Below are 22697 nucleotides of genomic sequence, written 5' to 3' on the forward strand. Positions count from 1 at the left end.
AATCCAACCTTATCAATAATTAATTAAATGTGAGTGGGTTAAACACTACAATCAAAACCAGAGAATGCCAGCGCAATCAAGCAAGAAAGGAAATAAAAACATTCATACTGGAAAAGAAGTTAAATTATTTCTGTAAGCAGATGACATAATCCCAAATGCAGAAAATTCTAAGGAATTCACAAACTTTTAGAATCAATTCAATATATGAGTTCACTAAGGTCAAAGGATACAAGATCAGCATACAAAAATATTCTGCATTTCTATATACTAAACAATAAAAAAATCCAAAATGAAATTATCTACAGTGGCATCTGAAAGAATGAAATATTAATAATTTAATAATACATTTACAAGATCTGTACACTGAAAACTACAAAGCATTAGTCAGGGAAACTGGAAATCTAAATAAATGGAGAGACATTCTGTGGCGATGGACTGGAAGACATATTGTTAAGATGACAGTACTACTGCAGTCTATAATCTACAGTTTCAATAAAATACCTATAAAAATGTCAGGGTTTCTTTGTGGAAGCTGATAAGCTAATCCCAAAATTCACATGGAACTGCAAAGGACCTAAATAGCCAAAAGAATTTTTTAGAAGAACAAAGTTGAAATCTTACAGGTTTGATTTTGAAAGCAGATTTGAGGTTGCTCGGGGTTTGGGGTGGGAACAGGGACACACTGCAAATGGGCATAAGGATCTTTTAACAATGATGGAAACGGTCTAAATTGCATTATGATGATAGTTGCACAATTTTATAAACTTACTAAAAATCACTGAATTGCACATGACATGGGTAAATTTTATGGCATTTAATTATACCTCAAAAAACCTATTTAAAAAAAGACTTATACACATATGTTCAGAGAATCTTTATTCATTTTAGCCAAAAACTGGATATATTTCAGATGTTCTTCAACAATAAAATGGCTGAGGGGAAGAAAAGAACTTAAAAGAAAGAAAAAAACAAAACAAAACAAAACAAAAACTTCAAAGGTAATGTATAAAACTAGATGAAGGAGAAACTAGGGACAGTGAGACCAATTACTAGACAACTGCAGAAGTCAGTTTAAAGGTTTCAGTTAAGTTCAGTCGCTCAGTCGTGTCCAACTCTTTGTGACCCCATGAATTGCAGCACACCAGGCCTCCCTGTCCATCACCAACTCCCAGAATTCACTCAAACGCACGTCCATCGAGTCAGTGATGCCATCCAGCCATCTCATCCTCTGTCGTCCCCTTCTCCTCCTGCCCCCAATCCCTCCCAGCATCAGATCTTTTCCAATGACTCAACTCTTTGCATGAGGTGGCCAAAGTACTGGAGTTTCAGCTTTATCATCATTCCTTCCAAAGAAATCCCAGGGCTGATCTCCTTTAGAATGGACTGGTTGGATCTCCCTGCAGTCCAAGGGACTCTCAAGAGTCTTTTCCAACACCACAGTTCAAAAACATCAATTCTTCAGCACTCAGCTTTCTTCACAGTCCAACTCTTACATCCATACATGACCACAGGAAAAACCATAGCCTTGACTAGACGGACCTTTGTTGGCAAAGTAATGTCTCTGCTTTTGAATATGCTATCTACGTTGGTCATAACTTTCCTTCCAAGGAGAAAGCATCTTTTAATTTCATGGCTGCAATCACCATCTGCAGTGATTCGGGAGCCCAAAACAATAAAGTCTGACACTGTTTCCACTGTTTTCCCATCTATTTCCCATGAAGTGATGGGACCAGATGCCATGATCTTCGTTTTCTGAATGTTGAGCTTTAAGCCAACTTTTTCACTCTCCACTTTTACTTTCATCAAGAGGCTTTTGAGTTCCTCTTCACTTTCTGCCACAAGAGTGGTGTCATCTGCATATCTGAGGTTATTGATATTTCTCCCGGCAATCTTGATGCCAGCTTGTGTTTCTTCCAGTCCAGCGTTTCTCATGATGTACTCTGCATAGAAGTTAAATAAGCAGGGTGACAATATACAGCCTTGATGTACTCCTTTTCCTATTTGGAACCAGTCTGTTGTTTCATGTCCAGTTCTAACCGTTGCTTCCTGACCTGCATATAGGTTTCTCAAGAGGCAGGTCAGGTGGTCTGGTATTCCCATCTCTTTCAGAATTGTCCACAGTTTATTGTGATCCACACAGTCAAAGGCTTTGGCATAGTCAATAAAGCAGAAATAGATGTTTTTCTGGAACTCTTGCTTTTTCCATGATCCAGCAGATGTTGCCAATTTGATCTCTGATTCCTCTGCCTTTTCTAAAACCAGCTTGAACATCTGGAAGTTCATGGTTCATGTATTGCTGAAGCCTGGCTTGGAGAATTTTGAGCATTACTTTACTAGCGTGTGAGATGAGTGCAATTGTGCGGTAGTTTGAGCATTCTTTTTGGCATTGCCTCTTTGGGATTGGAATGAAAACTGACCTTTTCCAGTCCTGTGGCCATTGCTGAGTTTTCCAAATTTGCTGGCATACTGAGTGATTTGAAATACCTCAACTGGAATTCCATCACCTCCACTAACTTTGTTCATAGTGATGCTTTCTAAGGCTCACTTGACTTCACATTCCAGAAGGTCTGGCTCTAGGTTGGTGATCACACCATCGTGATTATCTGGGTCGTGAAGATCTTTTTTGTACAGTTCTTCTGTGTATTCTTGCCACCTCTTCTTGATATCTTCTGCTTCTGTTAGGTCCATACCATTTCTGTCCTTTATCGAGCCCATCTTTGCATGAAATGTTCCCTTGATCTCTAATTTTCATGAAGAGATCGCTAGTCTTTCCCATTCTGTTGTTTTCCTCTATTTCTTTGCATTGATCGCTGAGGAAGGTTTTCTTATCTCTTCTTGCTCTTCTTTGGAACTCTGCATTCAGATGCTTATATCTTTCCTTTTCTCTTTTGCTTTTCACTTCTCTTCTTTTCACAGCTATTTGTAAGGCCTCCCCAGACAGCCATTTTGCTTTTTTGCATTTCTTTTCCATGGGGATGGTTTTGATCCCTGTCTCCTGTACAATGTCACGAACCTCCATCCATAGTTCATCAGGCACTCTATCTATCAGATCTAGTCCCTTAAATCTATTTCTCACTTCCACTGTATAATCATAAAGGTTTAGAGGTTTAGAGGGCCTAAATTCAATAGGAATGGCGAAGGATAGTTGTAAAAGGGCAGAATCACTGGCAAGGACTAATAACGAAGAACAAAAACAGTTAACATTTATTGAGTACTTGTTACTGTGTAACAAGCACTGTATTAGATACAACACTTTAGTCATTTCACTATCACAACAATTCTAGAAAGTACCACTGTCCTCTATTACACTGAAGTTGGAAAAATTACATAAGATTTATCCAAAGTTACAGACATGGAAAACTGAATAGCTATTGTATTTGTGTGTTCTGCTACCAGGAGTCAGGGGGAAGAAATAAAAAATGACTGTGAAGTCTTGGATCCCCCACCCCATGATTATTTCTCAAGTTAACTGTGCAATCTTAGTAATTTTGTTACCTTAGGGAATGAAAATCCCACCCCCAGGATTAGCCTTCCATACTACTTTTTATTTGATGGATAATTATTAATATTAAAAGTACTAAATCATGGGAATTCCCTGGCACCCTAATTCAGTGTTTAGGACATCTAACTACTTCACTGCGGAGGGCCAGGTTCAATCCCTGGAAGGGGAACTAAGATCCGGCAAGCTTCTAGGTATGCCCAAAATTAAATAAATAAAACCTACAATTAGAGAAGTTTTTTAAAAAGTATATAAAAGTACTAAATCAGGAGGTTTTTTTCACAATTTCCAAAGAGTCGACAAAATCTTCAGCATAATCATATACCTTTCTTCCATATGGTTTTTCTACCATATTGCTGTCACTGTCAGAATTTTCACTCTGAACTGGTTTTGTGAACCCAGATTTGGGCATCTTATAGCTGTTCAGCTAGCTGCTTCTTCTGTCAGTCTTCTCATCCTGGATCTGTAAAGAATGGATATATAAGGGTTATTTGTAAAGGCAGCAATAAAACCTACTTCAAGTTTATGCACCACAATTAGTGCAATTTGGTTTCCTCTATGTCTCTATAAGGTCATTTCTTAGGTAGGTTATCTTAGCCTAAAGTAAGCTTTCATTTAACGATCTAAGCTTTTAATCACAGATCTCCTATTTAAGTCCATTCAGCTTGCCATTGAAAAGAAGAAAACTACTATTATATCACTTTCCATCTTCTCTAGACTAGTATCTAACCTTAGTTTTTGGGGTAACCAGCCATGTCAAAGTGGAAGTTAAGTGTCTGTCACCCCGCCCAGCATGGCTCCAGCAGTTGTAGCTCTTAACAGATTCTCTGGTAGTTCTGCATTGGTCTGGAAATTATTTCTAATTATTTCTAGGTATGATGAGTAATTTTACAACATCTAATGCTATTTTCAATAAAGTCCTCACTACTTAAAACCCCTAGAGTGGTTTCTTTTCATTCACTGAACTCCCAGACACCCCCAGGTATTTAGTCACTCTATAGCCTATACATTGATTTAATCCTTATCATACTGTAATTGTCACTCTACGTATTGTTTTCTTTCCAACTTGTTCAGTCTTCTGTCTCCTGCTCTACAAACTGATTTAATAGATCAAAGAGCCTCTTGGAAGCTGTTGCTTGAGAGATCCAGAAAAAATTCCAAAATGTGGGTTTTACAATACAAAACAGGTAGCCATGAGGCTAGACCTGTGTTGCTGTTAGCCACATAGGGTTGTTGAAAGTTAAATTAATTAAAAATTGCTCCCACACTACACAGTACATCTGTATTGTTGGCACCGTTATCTGTTCTTGACCACAGAAAGCTCTCCTGCACAGCCTCCGGCTACACTGAGGCTGTCGGCCAACGGGAGAAGAACTTGGGCCACAGCAACAAGCCTAACAACTGACAACCCTAATTTTAACTCCTTCATGCTGTAAATTTCCTATAAGGGGGTTTGGATCTAAGTATGATACATTCTAGGATCTATACAAATTATTGAAATCCAGACATTCAGAATAGAAAATTAGTAAAAATCTATATTCTTCAAACTGGTGCTTTAAAATTTGTGGTTTCAATAGAAACATAACCAAAATATCCTTAACTGAACTGAGTTAATTGGTAAATTATCAAAACTAGTTTAAATTAACCTGAATGTAGCCAAATTAGAGTATACTGCAACACATTAAACTTCCAGAGTTTAAATAGTTCAAATCTTTCATTTTATAGAGCAAGAAACAAACTTGAAGAAATCAAGGGAAAATACTGATACTACACCAAAGAGGTAAAGTTTCCCTTGGGGTCATTTAACTGTTTCTACTGTTACTATATAAACAGAGTCATTTAAACATAGCACTGTCCTCAAAGCCAGCTCTATGCAAAGCTTACAGAGTTAGAGTTACAAGTCATATCTAAACAGAAAAATTCTGACTCAAAAGCAAAACTGAGCTGCATAGTATCAATATGCACTAACCCAGGCGAGACTATGAAGATAAAGCAGTATCTCTTTTGTAGATTAAGTGAAACAAGTCACTGGTGAATGAAGAAATGTCATGAATATTTTTTTAATTAAAATTAAACATGGCAAAAATATTATATTAATAGACTGTTAGAAAAAGCTATGATTATTCAATAACTGCATTTGGAAAATCTCAGCAGCAAGAAAACTGACAACTGGATTTTTAAAATATTAGTCAGTCAAGTATTTGATATATAATTAGGTTCTGGGCCTCAGATATATAATGTAATCATTAGAATGATTGATGCACAAAGAGGTGATCAAAATCACATTGGGTAAGTAAAACTTGAATCTTTAAAGATGTACAAATAACCCAACAGAAGGCAAAAACAGAATACTGAGGAATGAAAAACAAAAGGAACACACAAAACAGTAATAAAATGATAGACCTAATTGAAACATAGCAATAATTATATAAAATGCAAATACTAAAAACACCAATTAAAAGACAGATTGTCAGAGAAGGAAACAATGATCAAACTATGTACTACTAATAAATTCACTTCAAATATAATGGTATGAGTAGATTAAAAGTAAAAGAATGGAAAAAGATATGCCATGCAAGCATACTCAAAGGAAAGCTGGAGTAACTATATTAATATCAGACAAAACAGATCTCAAAGCAAAGAGGGACATTACATATTACATACCGATAAAAGGACCAGTTCACGGAACATATATCTAAATAGCAACAGAGCTTCAAAGTGCAGGAAATAAAAACCAACAAAACTGACAGAAGAAATAACCAAATTGATAGTTATAGTTAGAGGCTCACTACTAAGTAAGACAGAATATCAACAAAGATAGAAAAGGACTGAAAAAATGCCATCAATGTGGACTGGATTTAATTGACATTTATAGAAAATTCAAGAAAATTTTATAGAAAAATTTCTGTAAGAAAATTAGATACCAAGGGAACATTTCATGCAAAGATGGGCACAATAAAAGGACAGAAATGGTATGGACCTAACAGAAGCAGAAGATATTAAGAAGAGGTGGCAAGAACACACAGAAGAACTATACAAAAAAGATCTTCATGACCCAGATAATCACGATGGTGTGATCACCAACCTAGAGCCAGACATCCTGGAATGCAAAGTCAAGTGGGCCTTAGGAAGCATCACTGCAAACAAAACTAGCGGAGGTGAGGGAATTCCTGTTGAGCTATTTCAAACCCTAAAAGGTGATGCTATTAAAGTGCTGCACTCAATATGCCAGCAAATTTGGAAAACTCAGCAGTGGCCACAGGACTGGAAAAGGTCAGTTTTCATTCCAATCCCAAAGAAAGGCAATGTCAAAGAATGTTCAAACTACTGAACAACTGCACTCATTTCACACGCTAGCAAAGTAAAGCTCAAAATTCTCCAAGCCAGGCTTCCACAATACATGAACTGCGAACTTCCAGATGTTCAAGCTGGATTTAGAAAAGGCAGAGGAACTAGAGATCAAATTGCCAAAATCCGCTGGATCATCGAAAAGCAAGAGAGTTCCAGAAAAACATCTGCTTCTGCTTTATTGACTACACCAAAGCCTTTGACTGTGTGGATCACAACAAACTGTGGAAAATTCTTAGAGATGGGAATACCAGACCACCTGACCTGCCTCCTGAGAAATCTGTATGCACGTCAAGAGGCATTTAGAACTGGACAAGGAACAACAGACTGGTTCCAAATTGGGAAAGGGGTATGTCAAGGCTGTATATTGTCACTCCATTTATTTAACTTATAGGCAGAGTACATCATGAGAAATGCTGGAATGGATGAAGCACAAGCTGCAATCAAGACTGCTGGGAGAAATATCCATAACCTCAGATATGCAGATGACACCATTTTTATGGCAGAAAGTGAAGAAGAACTAAAGAGCCTCTTGATGAAAGTGAAAGAGGAGAGTGAAAAAGCTGGCTTAAAACCCAACATTCAGAAAACTAAGATCATGGCATCTGGTCCCATCACTTCGTGGCAAATGGATGGGGAAACAATGGACTCAGTGACAGATCATCTTTTTGTGCTCCAAAATCACTGCAGATGGTGACTGCAGTCATGAAAGTAAAAGATGCTTGCTCCTTGGAAGAAAAATTATGACCAACCTAGACAGCATATTAAAAAGCAGAGACATTACTTTGCTAACAAAAGTCCATCTAGTCAAAGCTATGGTTTTTCCAGTAGGTGTGTACAGATGTGACAGTTGGACTATAAAGAAAGCTGAGCGCCGAAGAATTGATGCTTTTGAAACTGTGGTGTTTGAGACGACTCTTGAGAGTCCCCTGGACAGCAAAGAGATCCAATCAGTCCATCCTAAAGGAAAACAGTCCTGAACATTCATTGGAAGGAATGATGCTGAAGCTGAAACTCCAATACTGGCCACCTGATGCGAAGAACTGACTCATTGCAAAAGATCCTGATGCTAGGAAAGATTGAAGGCAGGAGGAGAAGGGGACAATAGAGGATGAGATGGGTTGGATGGCATCACCAACTCGATGGACATGAATTTGAGTAAGCTCTGGGAGCTGGTGATGGACAGGGAAGCCTGGCGTGCTGCAGTCCATTGGGTCGCAAAGAGTTGGACACAACTGAGCAACTGAACTGATTTGAAATAAAAGAGAGAAAACCTATATAATCAAAATAATCAATGAAAGGGGGAGCATTACTACAGATACTAAAAATACCAATAGGTAAAGGACAATAGGGGAACATCACAAACTTTATACTAATAAATTCAAATTAAATGAAATAGACAAATTCCTTGAAAGGCACACACTACCAAAGCTCAATGAATAAGACAATCTCAATAGGTCAATACTTTTTACATGACTCAATTTCATATTTAGAAAAAAAAAACTGCTAGCATCACTGGTAAACTCTACAAAATTCTACAAAACTCTCCTGGAAAGGAAAGAGAATATATTTTATGAGTCCATCAATACTCTGATAGCAAAATCAGTCTTTTACAAGCAAATTCCAGAGCAATATACTTTATAATCGTATAACAAAACTGTCAACCAAATTTTAGTAAACTTGTAAAAATTGGTAAATTAGTAAAAAAAAAAAAAAAAAAAAACCCAACTATATAAAAAAAGATAATACATCATGACTTCGTGGGATTTACACGAGGAATTTGAGGTCAGCTTAATGATTGGCAATCGATCTAGGTAATTCACTGTATTAACAGACTAAGAGAAATAACCATTTCAACAGATGCAGAAAAAGCATCCATCCATCTGTAACATCTAGCAGAAAACACAGGAGAATATTTTAGTGACCTTGGGTTAGCCAATATTTCTTAAATAGGCTATGAAAAGCAGAAATTTATTACAAAAGAAAATATATGGATTAAGTGGGACTTCACAGAGGATACTCTCGCACTTTAAATGACACTGTTAAGCAAATGAAGAGCAAGACACGCAGGGAGAAAATACTTACAAACTATGTCGTTATAAAATACTTATATCCAGAATATATAAATAAATAACTAACAGATTAATTAGGATAATCCAACCTTAAAAGAACAAAAGATTTAAACAGGCCAAAGAATATACAGAAAAAGATGTTCAACCTCATTGGTCATCAGGAACATAATAAGGAGATACCATTATACATCCATGAGAACGGCTAATATTAAACAGTAAGGAAGACCAAGTATTGGTGAAGATGTAGGGGAACCAGAACTCTTATATATACAGCCAAGGGTTAGATGGAAAGGCAAACTAGTACAGCGCTTTACAAGTGAAAATAGTTGGTGGTATCTCCCCAAGGCTAAGAAGAGTTATTCTTTACTTCCATCCTTTGTATGGTAGTTTTGGTGACTATTACAACACTGCTTATTGTTCAACCTTCTTGCCCTAAGACTGCAGAGAGACAGCAATACCTGTTAAGGGCCAGCTGTCTGCAAGCTCTATGACAGACTTCCTTTGCTCTCTAACAGCTAAAAGAAACAGTCAAAAAGGTTTGATTCTACCTTTTCAAAGGTGCTTCTTCCTTTACAATAAATACATTCTTGCTTCTTATAGACCAAGGAGACCACGTATTCATCTGACAGCAACTTAATTCTAGGGCTGACAATCCATAAATGTATGCTATTATATTCAAGAGTTTTTCTTCTCAGTCACAGTAGTAAAACATATCTTTTTCTAAAAGTGATTCAGCATTTTAAGTTTTTTTAATGATGTTCCTGTTTGTGATCATTCAAGGGACACTAAAAAAAATTATCCTTAATAGTATTGCTATCTGATTAACTTTGTTTCTAATAAACTATTCCAGTTGCTATTCAGAAGTACCAAGATAGTAAATATGGATACATCAAAAACTTGAGTATAAACTAAACATCCTTTGGATGAAGAAACTGCATATATGCCATTTATTCTTTTACTGTAAGCACTTTAAGAACAAAGGTTTTTTTTTTTTAAGCTGAGTCAAAATTATACCAAAAATTTATTAAATTTCTTACACAGTGGTGAGTAATGGTTGGGTGAATATTTCTGGTTGGTTAATATCATTGTCTTGAACCATCTATATATTCGGTGTCACATTCCACTGTTCCCCCTTCCTACATGCATGCTACTCTCAAAAACACACTTAGAAATGTCACAGCTCTCTAAATAGTCACAGACTCTGTACTTAGTACATTACATCATTTGATTACTAGTCAAAAAAACTGAATCCATTAACAACTTAAATTTATCAAGCAAATAAACAATAGTGGCCCCAGAAGTCCTCGATGATAAGTGCTACACATTTAGTATGTCTGAAATAGACTCAGGAATTTGTCCTTTCAATAAATATCCCAGTGGTTCTTATCATAAGGGAAGTTTGAAAAACAAATTAAATGATGGATTATTTTTAATCATATAAAAGATCTCAGAAAAGAATTCACTTAGAAAAATTAAAAATAGGGGATTTCCCTACCATACTAAACACAATGTGTATGTATGTGGGTGTGTGGGTTACTATCTAATTTAAAAATAACCACATTAGGCAGCCTGATAGTCTCTTTAAAAACAAATCATTTTACTATCATTTCCTTTTTTCACAGAATGATAACTCTTTGGAAGAGTATTTTAACTTACAATGAAATGGATTCTGAAGAGCATTCAAGCACTGGTATCATATTTAGTTTGTTCCTCTACAGACTGTTAGTTACGCCATAAACACTCCACAGCTTTCTTCTACGTTTATCTGTTTCTATTTTTTACACGAAGATTTTAGAGCAACCATTAGTTTCTTGTCACTGCTTATTAATTATAACATTTAATACTGGCTTTCCTGGAAGTCGATTTTTTCCTCTACTCTAGACAGAAAAATTGTTTTAGTTATTGTTTTTTTGTATTTTTAAGTTTGAAATAGTCTCAACAGAAGCCTATAAACCACAGTTAACATTTCTTTCTTTTAGATTACAAGTAGAAAATGATTTAAGTTCTATCCAATTCTTTCAGCTTAGTTCAGCGGCTCAGTCATGTCCAACTCTTTGGGACCCCATGGACTGCAGCACACCAGGCCTCCCTGTCCATCACCATCTCCCAGAGCTTGCTCAGATTCATGTCCATCGAGCTGATGATGCCATCCAACCATCTCATCCTCTGTTGTCCCCTTCTCCTCTTGACTTCAGTCCTCCCAGCATCCGGGTCTTTTCCAATGAGTCAGTTCTTCGCATCAGGTGGCCAAAGTAGTGAAGCTTCAGCATCAGTCCTTCCAATGAATATTCAGGACTGATTTCCTTTAGGATGGACTGGTTGGATTTCCTTGCAGTCCAGGGGATTCTCTGGAGTCTTCTCCAACACCACAGTTCAAAAGCATCAATTCTTCGGTGCTCAGCTTTCTTTATGGTCCAACTCTTAACATCCATACATGACTACTGGAAAAACCATAGCTTTGACTAGACGGACCTTTGTTAGCAAAGTAATGTCTCTGCTTTTTAATATGCTGTCTATGCTGGTCATAACTTTTCTTCCAAGGAGCAAGCATCTTTTAATTTCATGGCTGTAGTCACCATCTGCAGTGATTTTAGAGCCCCAAAAGATAAAGTCTGTCACTGATTCCATTGTTTCCCCATCTATTTGCCATGAAATGATGGGACCAGATGCCATGATCTTAGTTTCTTGAATGTTGAGTTTTAAGCCAGCTCTTTCACTCTCCACTTTCATCAAGAGGCTCTTCAGTTTCTCTTCACTTTCTGCCGTAAGGGTGGGGTCATCTGCATAGCTGAAGATATTGATATTTCTCCCAGCAATCCTGATTCCAGCTTGTGCTTTACATTTAAATGTAACTTTAAGCAGTATTTTCTAAACTGATTTTTCAAAGCCTCCTTCATTGAGATCTCTAGAAACTGCTTTTGAGAGGGCAGGTGTAAAATCACAACTGGAAGAAAGTTACATATCTCAAATCTCTTGACCTGTGTAAGGTGGTGAAAAAGATCTCATCGTCTATCTACCTTATCAAATTCTTTTTAGTAGGAAAAATCATTCCACAAATTCTCTTGGATTATACACACATTTGCTTTAGCAAATGGAGTCTTATCAATTCATTTCTGAGACACAATGCACACTTGATGCTCGGGGGACACAATGCATGCATGCCCCCCAGAAGTTCAGTTTATTGGAAATCTGCCAAATATTATTGTTGATATAAATGTATATCATTACTCACAAAGTTTAACCAAACAGGTGTAACAAGAACAGCAGAAGCAAATACAACTAACTCAAGAACAATGGTACACACAGATAAGCATCCTTTTTGAAACAAGGTAACTGCAATGATGCTAAGTCTTGCGTGCAGGTCAGACAGAATAACTACCCTGGCTCTTCAATAAACATTTTTAAGTTTCTCTTTTTTATTTATGAACTGCCTGTTATACTAAAGCTTAAAGCTAACTATTTGGGGAGAAGTTTATCTTTTTAGCAGAGAGTATAAAATTGCCAACAGGAAGAGTCCAAACTTTGTTGAGACAATACTCTGAAAAGCTACTCCAAATAAACTTTGGCACCATGTCTGTGGGGGAAAAACTATCCAACATGTCAAAAGGAGGGCAAGTTAAAAGACCAAGGAGAGAGAGAAGACGCTGGTGGGCTATAGGCAAGATAAGAAGGAGAGAAAAAACACCTTTGGTTGGCAGTACAGATGGAGAATTTTGGAGAACAGAAATAGATAACAGAACCTGTGAAGCTGTATGCTATGGTAAAAATCGACAGAAGTGTCCCTTTAAGAATTAAAGAAAAGTCTCTTTGAGACACTTCCTAGTCTTTCAGGTTTACTGAGTACTGGACCCTCAGAACCAGTGCTTTAAACACCATTTTATTCTGTTGTCTTTAGTCACTCTTTCAACTGTAAGTCTGACTTAAAAATTCTTCATTGGGAAATCACAAACCACTAGGCTTTTGTCTTTAGCTTCCATCTAAAAAACCAGAAGAGATCTAACTCAAAGTGTGCCAGCTAGTCTTCCCAACTAAGTTATCAGATATACTTGGCTTTAGCACAGCTCCAGAGTTACTTGGCATTGAGTACTTTTTTAAGAATGCATTTTTACCAAAGTAGTGGGGACAGGAAGAGAGAATTTTCCTATGATTGGACTAAGGTAAGTAGAAGTTTAAAAAAGGTCAAAAACAAAGCAAAACAATACCCCCAAGAGAAAACAAGTAGAACAAAGTTACTGACACCAAGACACAGTAATGGAAAAATACAGACTATACAGATTAAAACAACTGAAACATAAACACAGATGCAACAAAGTGACAGTTTAAAATAATGCTTTCCCTCATTTCAACCCTAGGCTGATATTAATTTAAAGATGATCAAACTGTGCTGGCAGTATTTTTAGGTTTGATGAGGTGCTCCTTGATTGACATTACTACTTTTATGACATTTCAATTTACTCAAAATATGCTGTTCTTTTAGGCTCATGCCACCTGGTCATTCAAACTTGCTTGCTTATCAGAAGCAAAGCAGAATTTTTTTTTAAAGATACAGACTCTAACTTCATCTTTAGATCCACTGAAACGATACCTGGGGAGGCAAGACAAACACCACTTTTTGAAAAGCTCCTTTGTCACTGCCAGAGGAAGAGGGAAAACAGGGACTGGGTGCTCGATGCGTACAGGGTTTCTTTCTGGATGATGAAAATGTTCTGGAATTAGTGGTGACTGTTGTAAAGTATATAAATATAATAAATTTATAATATAAATATATAATTTATATATATTATACATATTATAAATATATTATATAGTATATATATATTATAAATATGTATTATAAATGTAATTATATATTATATATAATTATATATAAATATAAATATACTTAAACCCACTGAATTGTACAATTATATTATAGGAATTTTATTTCAATAAAAAAATCTCCCTGGAAGTACACGTTAACAATTCTGAAATCACTACACATGTCCTCTGGAAACAAACATTTGAGAAAACGGACAGTGGATGGTAGGAGATGGTCTTCTCCCCACAGGAGCAGGACGCTCCAGACAGGCAGGTCAGGAGAAGGCTGGAATGCGGCAGATTACTGCCTGAGACATCAGTATGAATTCATGTCTAGTTTGATGAAAGACGGTACAGAAAAACCTGAAGGATCTTTATTGGCCAACCCAATGGCTACAGTTACACACAGAAGTATTCATAGATATACATATACAGAATTAGTACACATACATATATTCCTTCCTGTCAGCTAAGTGAGCCCAGAAGCAACACCACCTCACTAACAAGGAGCACACCTAAGATCTTGGTTATTGTTACTTTTCTCCAATGAAAAGATTCTGGGCTCCTTAGAGAAATGGCTGATCCTAAGACTGAGGCAGGACACAAAGTCTGGAGACTCTCATACTGCCAGAGTAAGGAGGTGCTCAAAAAATATGTAAACATATAAAGTTAACAATGGGAATATGTCAAAGGGATATAGATATCAACTGAAGGAGGTCCCCGTTGGCAAATTCACGATAATCTGAGCAACAGAGTAAGTAAAACAGTACTGGGTTATAATCCAAGGTATAAATATCTGTGTCCATACTGACACAAATAAATGATTAAGACAAAGAACAGGAGAGAACAAATTTTCCATGAAGAATTCCAGGTAGTTCATGGGGATTTTCTGCTCTCAAGGTGGTAGGACAAAACACCCTACTCTGTGAAAGTGTGGGCCACACAGTAACTTCCTTCCACAGAACACAACATGGAAAGGGGAGGAAGGATAAGTTGAAAAACCCTACAAATTCTAACTCAGCAAGGTGATCAAAGTTAGCATCAGTAGTGATAAATCATGTTGACAGTATGTACCTTTTTGATAACATGTGGTTAAAAGGGCATTTTACCTCTGTAATCTTCCTTCTCAAAATGCATAACCCCATGCTTTTCATAGGAAAAATAAAAGGTGAATTTCAATAGTGGGACATCTTACAAAAACACCTGACCAGTACTCTATAAAACTCTCAAGGTCATCAAAAACAATGACAATCTGAGAAACTATCACAGCCATGAGCACTTAAGGAGACATGATGGCTAAATGTAATTGGGTATCATGAACAGGATCCTGGAACAAAGAAATGAAAGTAGGTAAAAACTATAGAGACCAGAATACAGGATGGATTGTCGTTAATAAGAATGTATCAATTATATAAATGTATACAGAGAACACTGATCACAGAGGACACTGGGGTGAGGTACACAGGAACTCTGTACTATCTCTGCAATTCTTCTGTGTATCTAAACCTATTCTAAAGCAAACAGGTTATTTTACAAATAAGTTTCCCAGGTAGTTTTAATGGTTTGAGAACTGTTAAAGCAACATTTGCCTTGATCCTTTTCACAGAAAGCACCTGCATACCTACCCCCCAGTCACTCCACTCCATACTGACTTTTCTTCATTGATAGCCTTTATCTCTGCCTCAAAATCCTGCCCATTTTGGTTTTCTTGTCTCTCTCTCATCTCTATCCCATGCTCCAATCCCTTAGGTTATCTGACTTCTTAATATTAAAACCTTTTCACTCCACTTTCAGTTCAGTTCAGTCGCTCAGTCGTGTCCAACTCTTTGCGACCCCATGAATCGCAGCACGCCAGGCCTCCCTGTCCATCACCAACTCCCGGAGTTCACTCAGACTCACGTCCATCGAGTCAGTGATACCATCCAGCCATCTCATCCTCTGTCGTCCCCTTCTCCTCCTGCCCCCAATCCCTCCCAGCATCTGAGTCTTTTCCAATGAGTCAACTCTTCGCATGAGGTGGCCAAAGTACTGGAGTTTCAGCTTTAGCATCAGTCCTTCCAACGAACACCCAGGACTGATCTCCTTTAGGATGGAGGGGTTGGCTCTCCTTGCAGTCCAAGGGACTCTCAAGAGTCTTCTCCAACACCACAGTTCAAAAGCATCAATTTTTCAGTGCTCTGCTTTCTTCACAGTCCAACTCTCACATCCATACATGACCACTGGAAAAACCATAGCCTTTCTAGACGAACCTTTGTTGGCAAAGTAATGTCTCTGCTTTTGAACACGCTATCTGCTGCTGCTGCTACGTCGCTTTAGTAGAGTCCAACTCTGTGCGACCCCATTGACAGCAGCCCACCAGGCTTCCCGTCCCTGGGATTCTCCAGGCAAGAACACTGGAGTGGGTTGCCATTTCCTTCTCCAATGCATGAAAGTGAAAAAGTGAAAGTGAAGTCGCTCAGTCATGTCCAACTCTAGCGACCCCATGGACTGCAGCCTACCAGGCTCCTCCGTCCATGGGATTTTCTAGGCAAAAGTACTGGAGTGGGGTGCCATTGCCATTGGTCATAACTTTCCATCCAAGGAGTAAGCGTCACTCCACTTTAGCCACTTATTTTTCCTCTTTTGAATTTTGTTAGGGTTCCTTTGGGCTTCCCTGGTGGCTCAGACAGTAAAGCATCTGCCTGCAATGCGGGAGATCTGGGTTTGAGTTCCTTTGACATTTCTACTTCAGCAATCATCATTTTCCTATGATTTCTAAATGAAAAACCATGCTGTTTTTTTGACTACACAAATGAACTGTGGTTAAATATACTTAATATAGAATTTACCACTTTTAATCATTCTTTAATGTATAACTGACATGACACATATTAGTTTCAGGTGTACAACACAATAATAATTTTATTTGTATATATTGCAAAGCAATCACAGTAAGTTAGTAACACCCATCACCATGCATAGTTGAAAATTTTTTATGAGATTTAGTCTCTTAGCAACTTGGAAATATGTAATACAATGTTGTTAACTACAGTCACCATACATTCCCTTTTTCCCGTAACTTTTTTTTTTAATCTTTTGACCTCTTTCATTCATTTCTGTCCTCGCCTTCTTCCAGCAACCACCAATCTGTTCTTTGTATCTATGAACTTTTTTTTTAAAAGGTCCTCTATCTAAGAGAGATCCTATGGTATTTGTCTTCCTGTTTGACTTATTTCACTTAGCATAATACCCTCAAAGTCACCATGTTATCAAATGGCAAGACTTCATTCTTTTCTATGGCTGAATAATTTACCATTGTATATTTAATCACATTTTTTAAATCCATTTATCCATAGATGGGTGCTGCAGTTGTTTTCACATCTTGGCTATTAGCGCTTTCATTTTCTTCAGATAAATACCCAGAAGTGGAATTGCTAAATCATAAGGAATTATATTTTTAGTATTTTGAGGAACCTCCATACAGCTTCCTACAGTGGTTATATCAATTTACACTCCTACCACTAGTGCTAAAGGGTTCTCTTTTCTCCATATCCTTGCCAACACTTATTTTTTTTTAATGTGTAGGTCTGTGGCATTCAATTCATCCACACTATTGTGTAACCACTACCAGCATCCAACTTCAGAACCTTTTCATCTACCCCAACTGAAACTCTACCCATTAAACAATAATTCCCCACTCCTCCTGGTCCCTGGCAGCCACCATGTCATTCTCTGTCTCTATGAAGTTGACTACTCTAAGTACGTCATAAAAATGGAATGATGTAACATTTATCCTTTCTTGACTGGCTTATTTCACTTGGCCATGTCTTCAAGGTTCATCCACGTTGTAACATGTGTCCCTCCTTTTACAGGTGGAAAAACATTCCATTTATTGTATGTAAAAACCACATTTTGTTTATCCACTGACAGAGACTCTGCTAAGAATATGAGTGCACAATGGACTATATAATCAAACATACATTTTATGCCTCTATTTTCTTTATGGATCCTTTCTTCTGTTTTAGGCTCAAACTATCTCTATTCCAAGATCTGAAAATATATTTTCTTTTATTCCCTGTTATTTCTTTTCACATTTAACTCTTCCCATCTATCTGTAACACCAGTCTTTAATAACAACCTTATTCCTTTACATGGGGCTTCACAGGTGGCTCAGTGGTAAAGATTCCACCTGCAACACAGGAGACACGGGTTCAATCCCTGGATCAGGAAGATCCCCTGGAAAAGGAAATGGCCACCCACTTCAGTATTTTTGCCTGGGAAATCCCATGGACAGAAGAGCCTGGCAGGCTACAGTCCATGGGACTGCAAAGAACTGAGCATGCATGCAAATAACGTTAAACTAGAAATGCAAATATCATTAATAGGAATCAGATGACAAGTGAAAACATTTGCAACACATATGAAAAAGAACTAGTGATCAAAGAGCTGTAACAAATCAATTAAAAAAAAAACAGAAGACGACTTGAGATGACAAGAAATACAAACACGGAGTAAACACAGAGAAATATTCAGATTCATTCATAATTTTAAAACTAGAAAATAAAGGATAACTTTTCATTTAAGACTGACAGAATTAAGGCTGTGTTGGCAAGGATTAAGGAAAATCATACATATGAATATTCATACACTACTGATGACGAAGAAATTGGGATTACCTCTTTGGAGAGGAATTTGGCAAAACTATTAAAATACAGATGCACAGCCTTTTGTCTCAATAATCCAATTTTAGTATTTACCCTACAGGTATACTATACAAATATGCAAAGATAATATACAAAGGCACTCGCTAAAATGTTACTTGTATCCAAAACGCTGGAGAAATAGTCTACTCATTTTATAAAATCTAGCTAAATGAAGTACAGTATATTTTTATGCTAAAAGTTTTGCAAAATTCCTATTTCCCTGACCGCTCCTCTTCTGCAGAAACTCGAAGTGTCAGGAGTAACTCAGGACCTGATCCTGGATCCCCTTTTAATCCCTACTGCTGCTAAGTCGCTTCAGTCGTGTCTGACTCTGGGCGACCCCATAGATGGTAGCCCACCAGGCTCCCCCGTCCCTGGGATTCTCCAGGCAAGAACACCAGAATGGGTTGCCATTTCCTTCTCGAATGCATAAAAGTGAAAAGTGAAAGTGAAGACGCTCAGTCGTGTCTGACTCTTAGTAACCCCATGGACTGCAGCCTACCAGGCTCCTCCATCCATGGGATTTTCCAGGCAAGAGTACTGGAGTGGGTTGCCATTGCCTTCTCCTGTGTCTTCTGAGTCTCCTGCACACACACACAGAGACATGCATGCTCACACACACCACGCAGCCCAGACGCTTCTCCTTGAAAATTGCTTCAGGGATTGTAGGCGTAACACACTTCCTAAACAACCTGATCCCAAGTCTGTATCTCTAGTCCTCCTCTAAAATTCCAAATCTGTCTACCCAACTGCCTACCTGTCATCTTCACATGGGTATTTAACAGGCATTATCAAACCAAAAAATTACTACAGAAAATTCTTAATTTTCTCTGTCAAACTTTCTCCACATTCCCCACCCTTCTTCTCCATTTTAATAAATGGCACCACCATCCATCCATCCATCACTTAAGCCAAAAACTCAGAAATATTGACTCCATCTCTAAGGCACATTTTAAATTAAATCCATGTTTTTCCGTATCAATTGGTATCACCACTTGCTGCTGCTACTGCTGCTAAGTCGCTTCAGTCGTGTCCGACTCTGCGTGATCCCATAGACGGCAGCCCATCAGCCTCCACCGTCCCTGGGCAAGAACACTGGAGCGGGTTGCCATTTCTTTCTCCAATGCATGAGAGTGAAAAGTGAAAGTGAAGTCGCTCAGTTGTGTCCGACTCTTAGCGACCCCATGGACGGCAGACTACCAGGCTCCTTCGTCCATGGGATTTTCCAGGCAAGAGTACTGGAGTGGGGTGCCATTGCCTTCTCCACTTAGGCTAGGGCAAAACTCAGCAAATTATCTCCCTGTTTCTATTCTTTACCTACCCCCCCCCTTCTCTCACACACACACATATTCCTTCTACAAGCAGCCATCAGTGGTCAGACCTCTTAAAACTAAAAATTAGATGCTACCACTGAGTTGCTTTTTTGTATTGGTTTCCCACTGGAAAAAAAATCGCAACTCAAACTAAACCATATGGAACAGAATTAATGGAACAGACATGTGAAGAAATTTTTAACGCATTTAAAATTCTCAAAGAAATAAGAGAAAATTCCAATACGCAGCAGGACTAAACAGAACCAATAAGAAATGCAGAGTATGAAAGTACAATGATTGAAATAAAGAACTCCACAGATTAGGTAAATGGATAAGCAAAAGAATGAGCTAGCGAGCTAGAAGATCAGGTAGAGGACAGTTGCAGAAGATATCAAGAGAGAATTTTTTTTAAGAAAAACATTAAAGTTAAGAGATGGAGAAGAGACAAGAAGCAACAGAATCCATATTAACAGAATTCCCAGAAAGAAAAAAACTGAAGACAAACTACTTGAGAAAATGACAATCATTTTCCAGAACTGAGGAAAGATCAAAGATGTTGGATGAAAATGTCTGGAATACAACCTGGCATAGACTCCCAATAAGTAGCTAACTGTTGAATGAGAGAAGGACGGAATGAATACGAATCCAAGTGCAAACAAGACAGAAAAGAAACTATACCCAGACACACTATAGACTGAAAAAGATAAACAAAAATTTCAAAATCTAGAGAGGAACTGCAGGTCACACACACAGGAAAAGAAATAAAGCTGACATCAGAACCTGCAAAAAGCAACAGCAGAGACGAGAAAATAATGTAGAAATATTTCAAAACGTACAGGGAAAAGAATTTCAAACCAAAAATCTTTAATCAAACTAAGCTATCATTTAAAAGTGAGGGTTAACAAATCATACTTTCAGGCATAAAAAGGTCTTAGAATGTATATATACAAAACCCTGTTTGAAAATTGTTTTTTTTTAAGTAGGCTCTTAACTGAAATAAATCTATGAGAACACTATGTGATATATGGTAATTGCGTTCATGTTCAGTCACTAAGGGCTTCCCTGGTGGCTCAGAGGTTAAAGCGTCTGCCTGCAATGTGGGAGACCTGGGTTCGATCCCTGGGTTGGGAAGATCCCCTGGAGAAGGAAATGGCAACCCACTCCAGTATTCTTGCCTGGAGAAGCCCATGGACGGAGGAGCTTGGTGGGCTACAGTTCACGGGGTCGCAAAGAGTCGGACACGACTGAGCGACTTCACTTTCACTTTTCAGTCACTAAGTCATGTCTGACTCTTTGTGATCCCAGGGACTGTAGTTCACCAGGCTCCTTTGTCCATGGAGTTTTCCAGTTAAGAATACCGAAATGGGTAGTCATTTTCTACTCCAAGAAATCTTCCCGACCCAGGGATCGAACCCATGTCTCCTGCATCAGCAGGCACATTCTGTACCAGTGAGCCACCTGGGAAGCCCTTTTATGGGAATTAATTATTTGTTAGGGACTTAGGTTATTTGTTAGGAATAACCTAGCAGATCTAGTATATCACACAAAAAGAAAAATGACAGATGGATGGATGCCTGAAGAATACCTCTACAGAACTAAAATTCTACAAAACATCAACATGGCTGCTGGGACCCTGTGGGGGTAGGAGGTGTAGTGGCAGAGACGAAAGGAAACTGAGAAAGTGGGTAAAGTACTTCTCTTGTTTGGAAGAAAGAAAATATACATATTTGAAAATATACATATTTAAATATATTTTAAAATATAAGATTAAGAAACTGTGGGAAATGAACAAAAATATAGTAAATAGAATGTAAATAATTTCCAATAGATATTAGGAAAATTACAATAAATGAAAATGGATTAAACTCATTAATTAAAAGATAGAGTCTCTGAGGTTGGGTAAAAATAAGACTCAGCAATATACTTTGTAAAAGAGACCCAAAAAGGATACAAAAACAGGTAACAATAAAAGGACAGGAAGAAGACGCACTAGGAGATGCAACCCCAGGTTGGCAGACTCTTCTTTCAGCGTCATTCATCAACCATTCAGAGCCTTACTGATCTGCGGACAGCTCCCTGTCATTCCTGGGCCTTCGAGTTCCAGTTTTCCTTTTAGGACAGGGCTTCAATTCCTGCTTCCCAATATGCCTTTGAGTTTTTTTTCCCATTTCAAGCACCTGCTGATTCTGCTTTTTTGCTTTCAAGCTCAGATGTGTTTTTTAAATATTTTATTTTTATCTAGCTTTCCATATACATTACTGAAAAAGAAGGGAGTGTCCCCAGTCTGCCTCACAGTCCAGAAATCCACAGAGCACACACTTAATGTCTTCATCTACATCATGGAATGGTAACGCTCAAATAATAAAGCTATGAGAAAATGTTATTTTCACATATACAGTCTTTGGTGCATATAAAATATTCAAATACTGCCCTCTAAATTTACCAGCAATTTTAAATTCTAACTAAAGAAAATAAAGATGGAACCATATGAATGGAATGGAAATTCCTAACTTTTTTCCTGATCCAGCTTCCACTGGGCTACAGCTATGCTGAAAGTAAAAATGCTTCCTCCAAAATTGTTTTGAGAAAAAAATGTAACTAGTAAAAGGTGAAATCAACAGAATTCAAATGACCCTTAAGAGTAGGGACTACCCCTGTGGTCCAGTGGTTAACACTCCATGCTTCCACTGCAGGTGGCAGTGGTTCCATCCCTGGTTGAGGAACTAAGATGCCGTGAGGCAGTGCCAAAATAAAACGGTTACTTTAAAAAATAATAATAAATAAAAGTTATGGAGCTCATCCTTTAAAAGAGAGAGACAGAGTCATTCAGTTAGGAAAGTGACTATTATTTTCTCTGTGATTTGATCTGGGAGACTTTAGTCCAAGATTCTATTCTGAGATCTACCACTGACTTTTTGGTTGACCTTCATTACTTCTCAGTACTTCTGTTTCTTCTTGAAAGTAAAGTTAGGCTAGATTACATTAA

At 37.7% G+C, this 22697-nt stretch overlaps 1 protein-coding gene across 6 annotated transcripts in view; it reads right to left on the reverse strand.

The window, feature by feature from the left end:
• ANKRD12 (ankyrin repeat domain 12) overlaps positions 1-22697 on the reverse strand; it is a 101270-nt gene that overhangs the window by 62555 nt on the left and 16018 nt on the right. For 5 of the 6 annotated variants that reach the window (XM_044934644.2, XM_044934645.2, XM_025273622.3 and 2 more), the window contains exon 2: positions 3825-3962. In XM_044934644.2, coding sequence (XP_044790579.2) covers positions 3825-3911 — 87 coding nt within the window. In that variant the 5' untranslated portion in view covers positions 3912-3962. Of the gene's footprint in view, positions 1-3824; positions 3963-22697 lie in introns of those variants that run through there. The other variant, XM_044934646.2, reaches the window with a different exon arrangement.

The sequence above is a fragment of the Bubalus bubalis genome, chromosome 22, assembly GCF_019923935.1.
Source record: "Bubalus bubalis isolate 160015118507 breed Murrah chromosome 22, NDDB_SH_1, whole genome shotgun sequence".
NCBI lineage: Eukaryota > Metazoa > Chordata > Mammalia > Artiodactyla > Bovidae > Bubalus > Bubalus bubalis.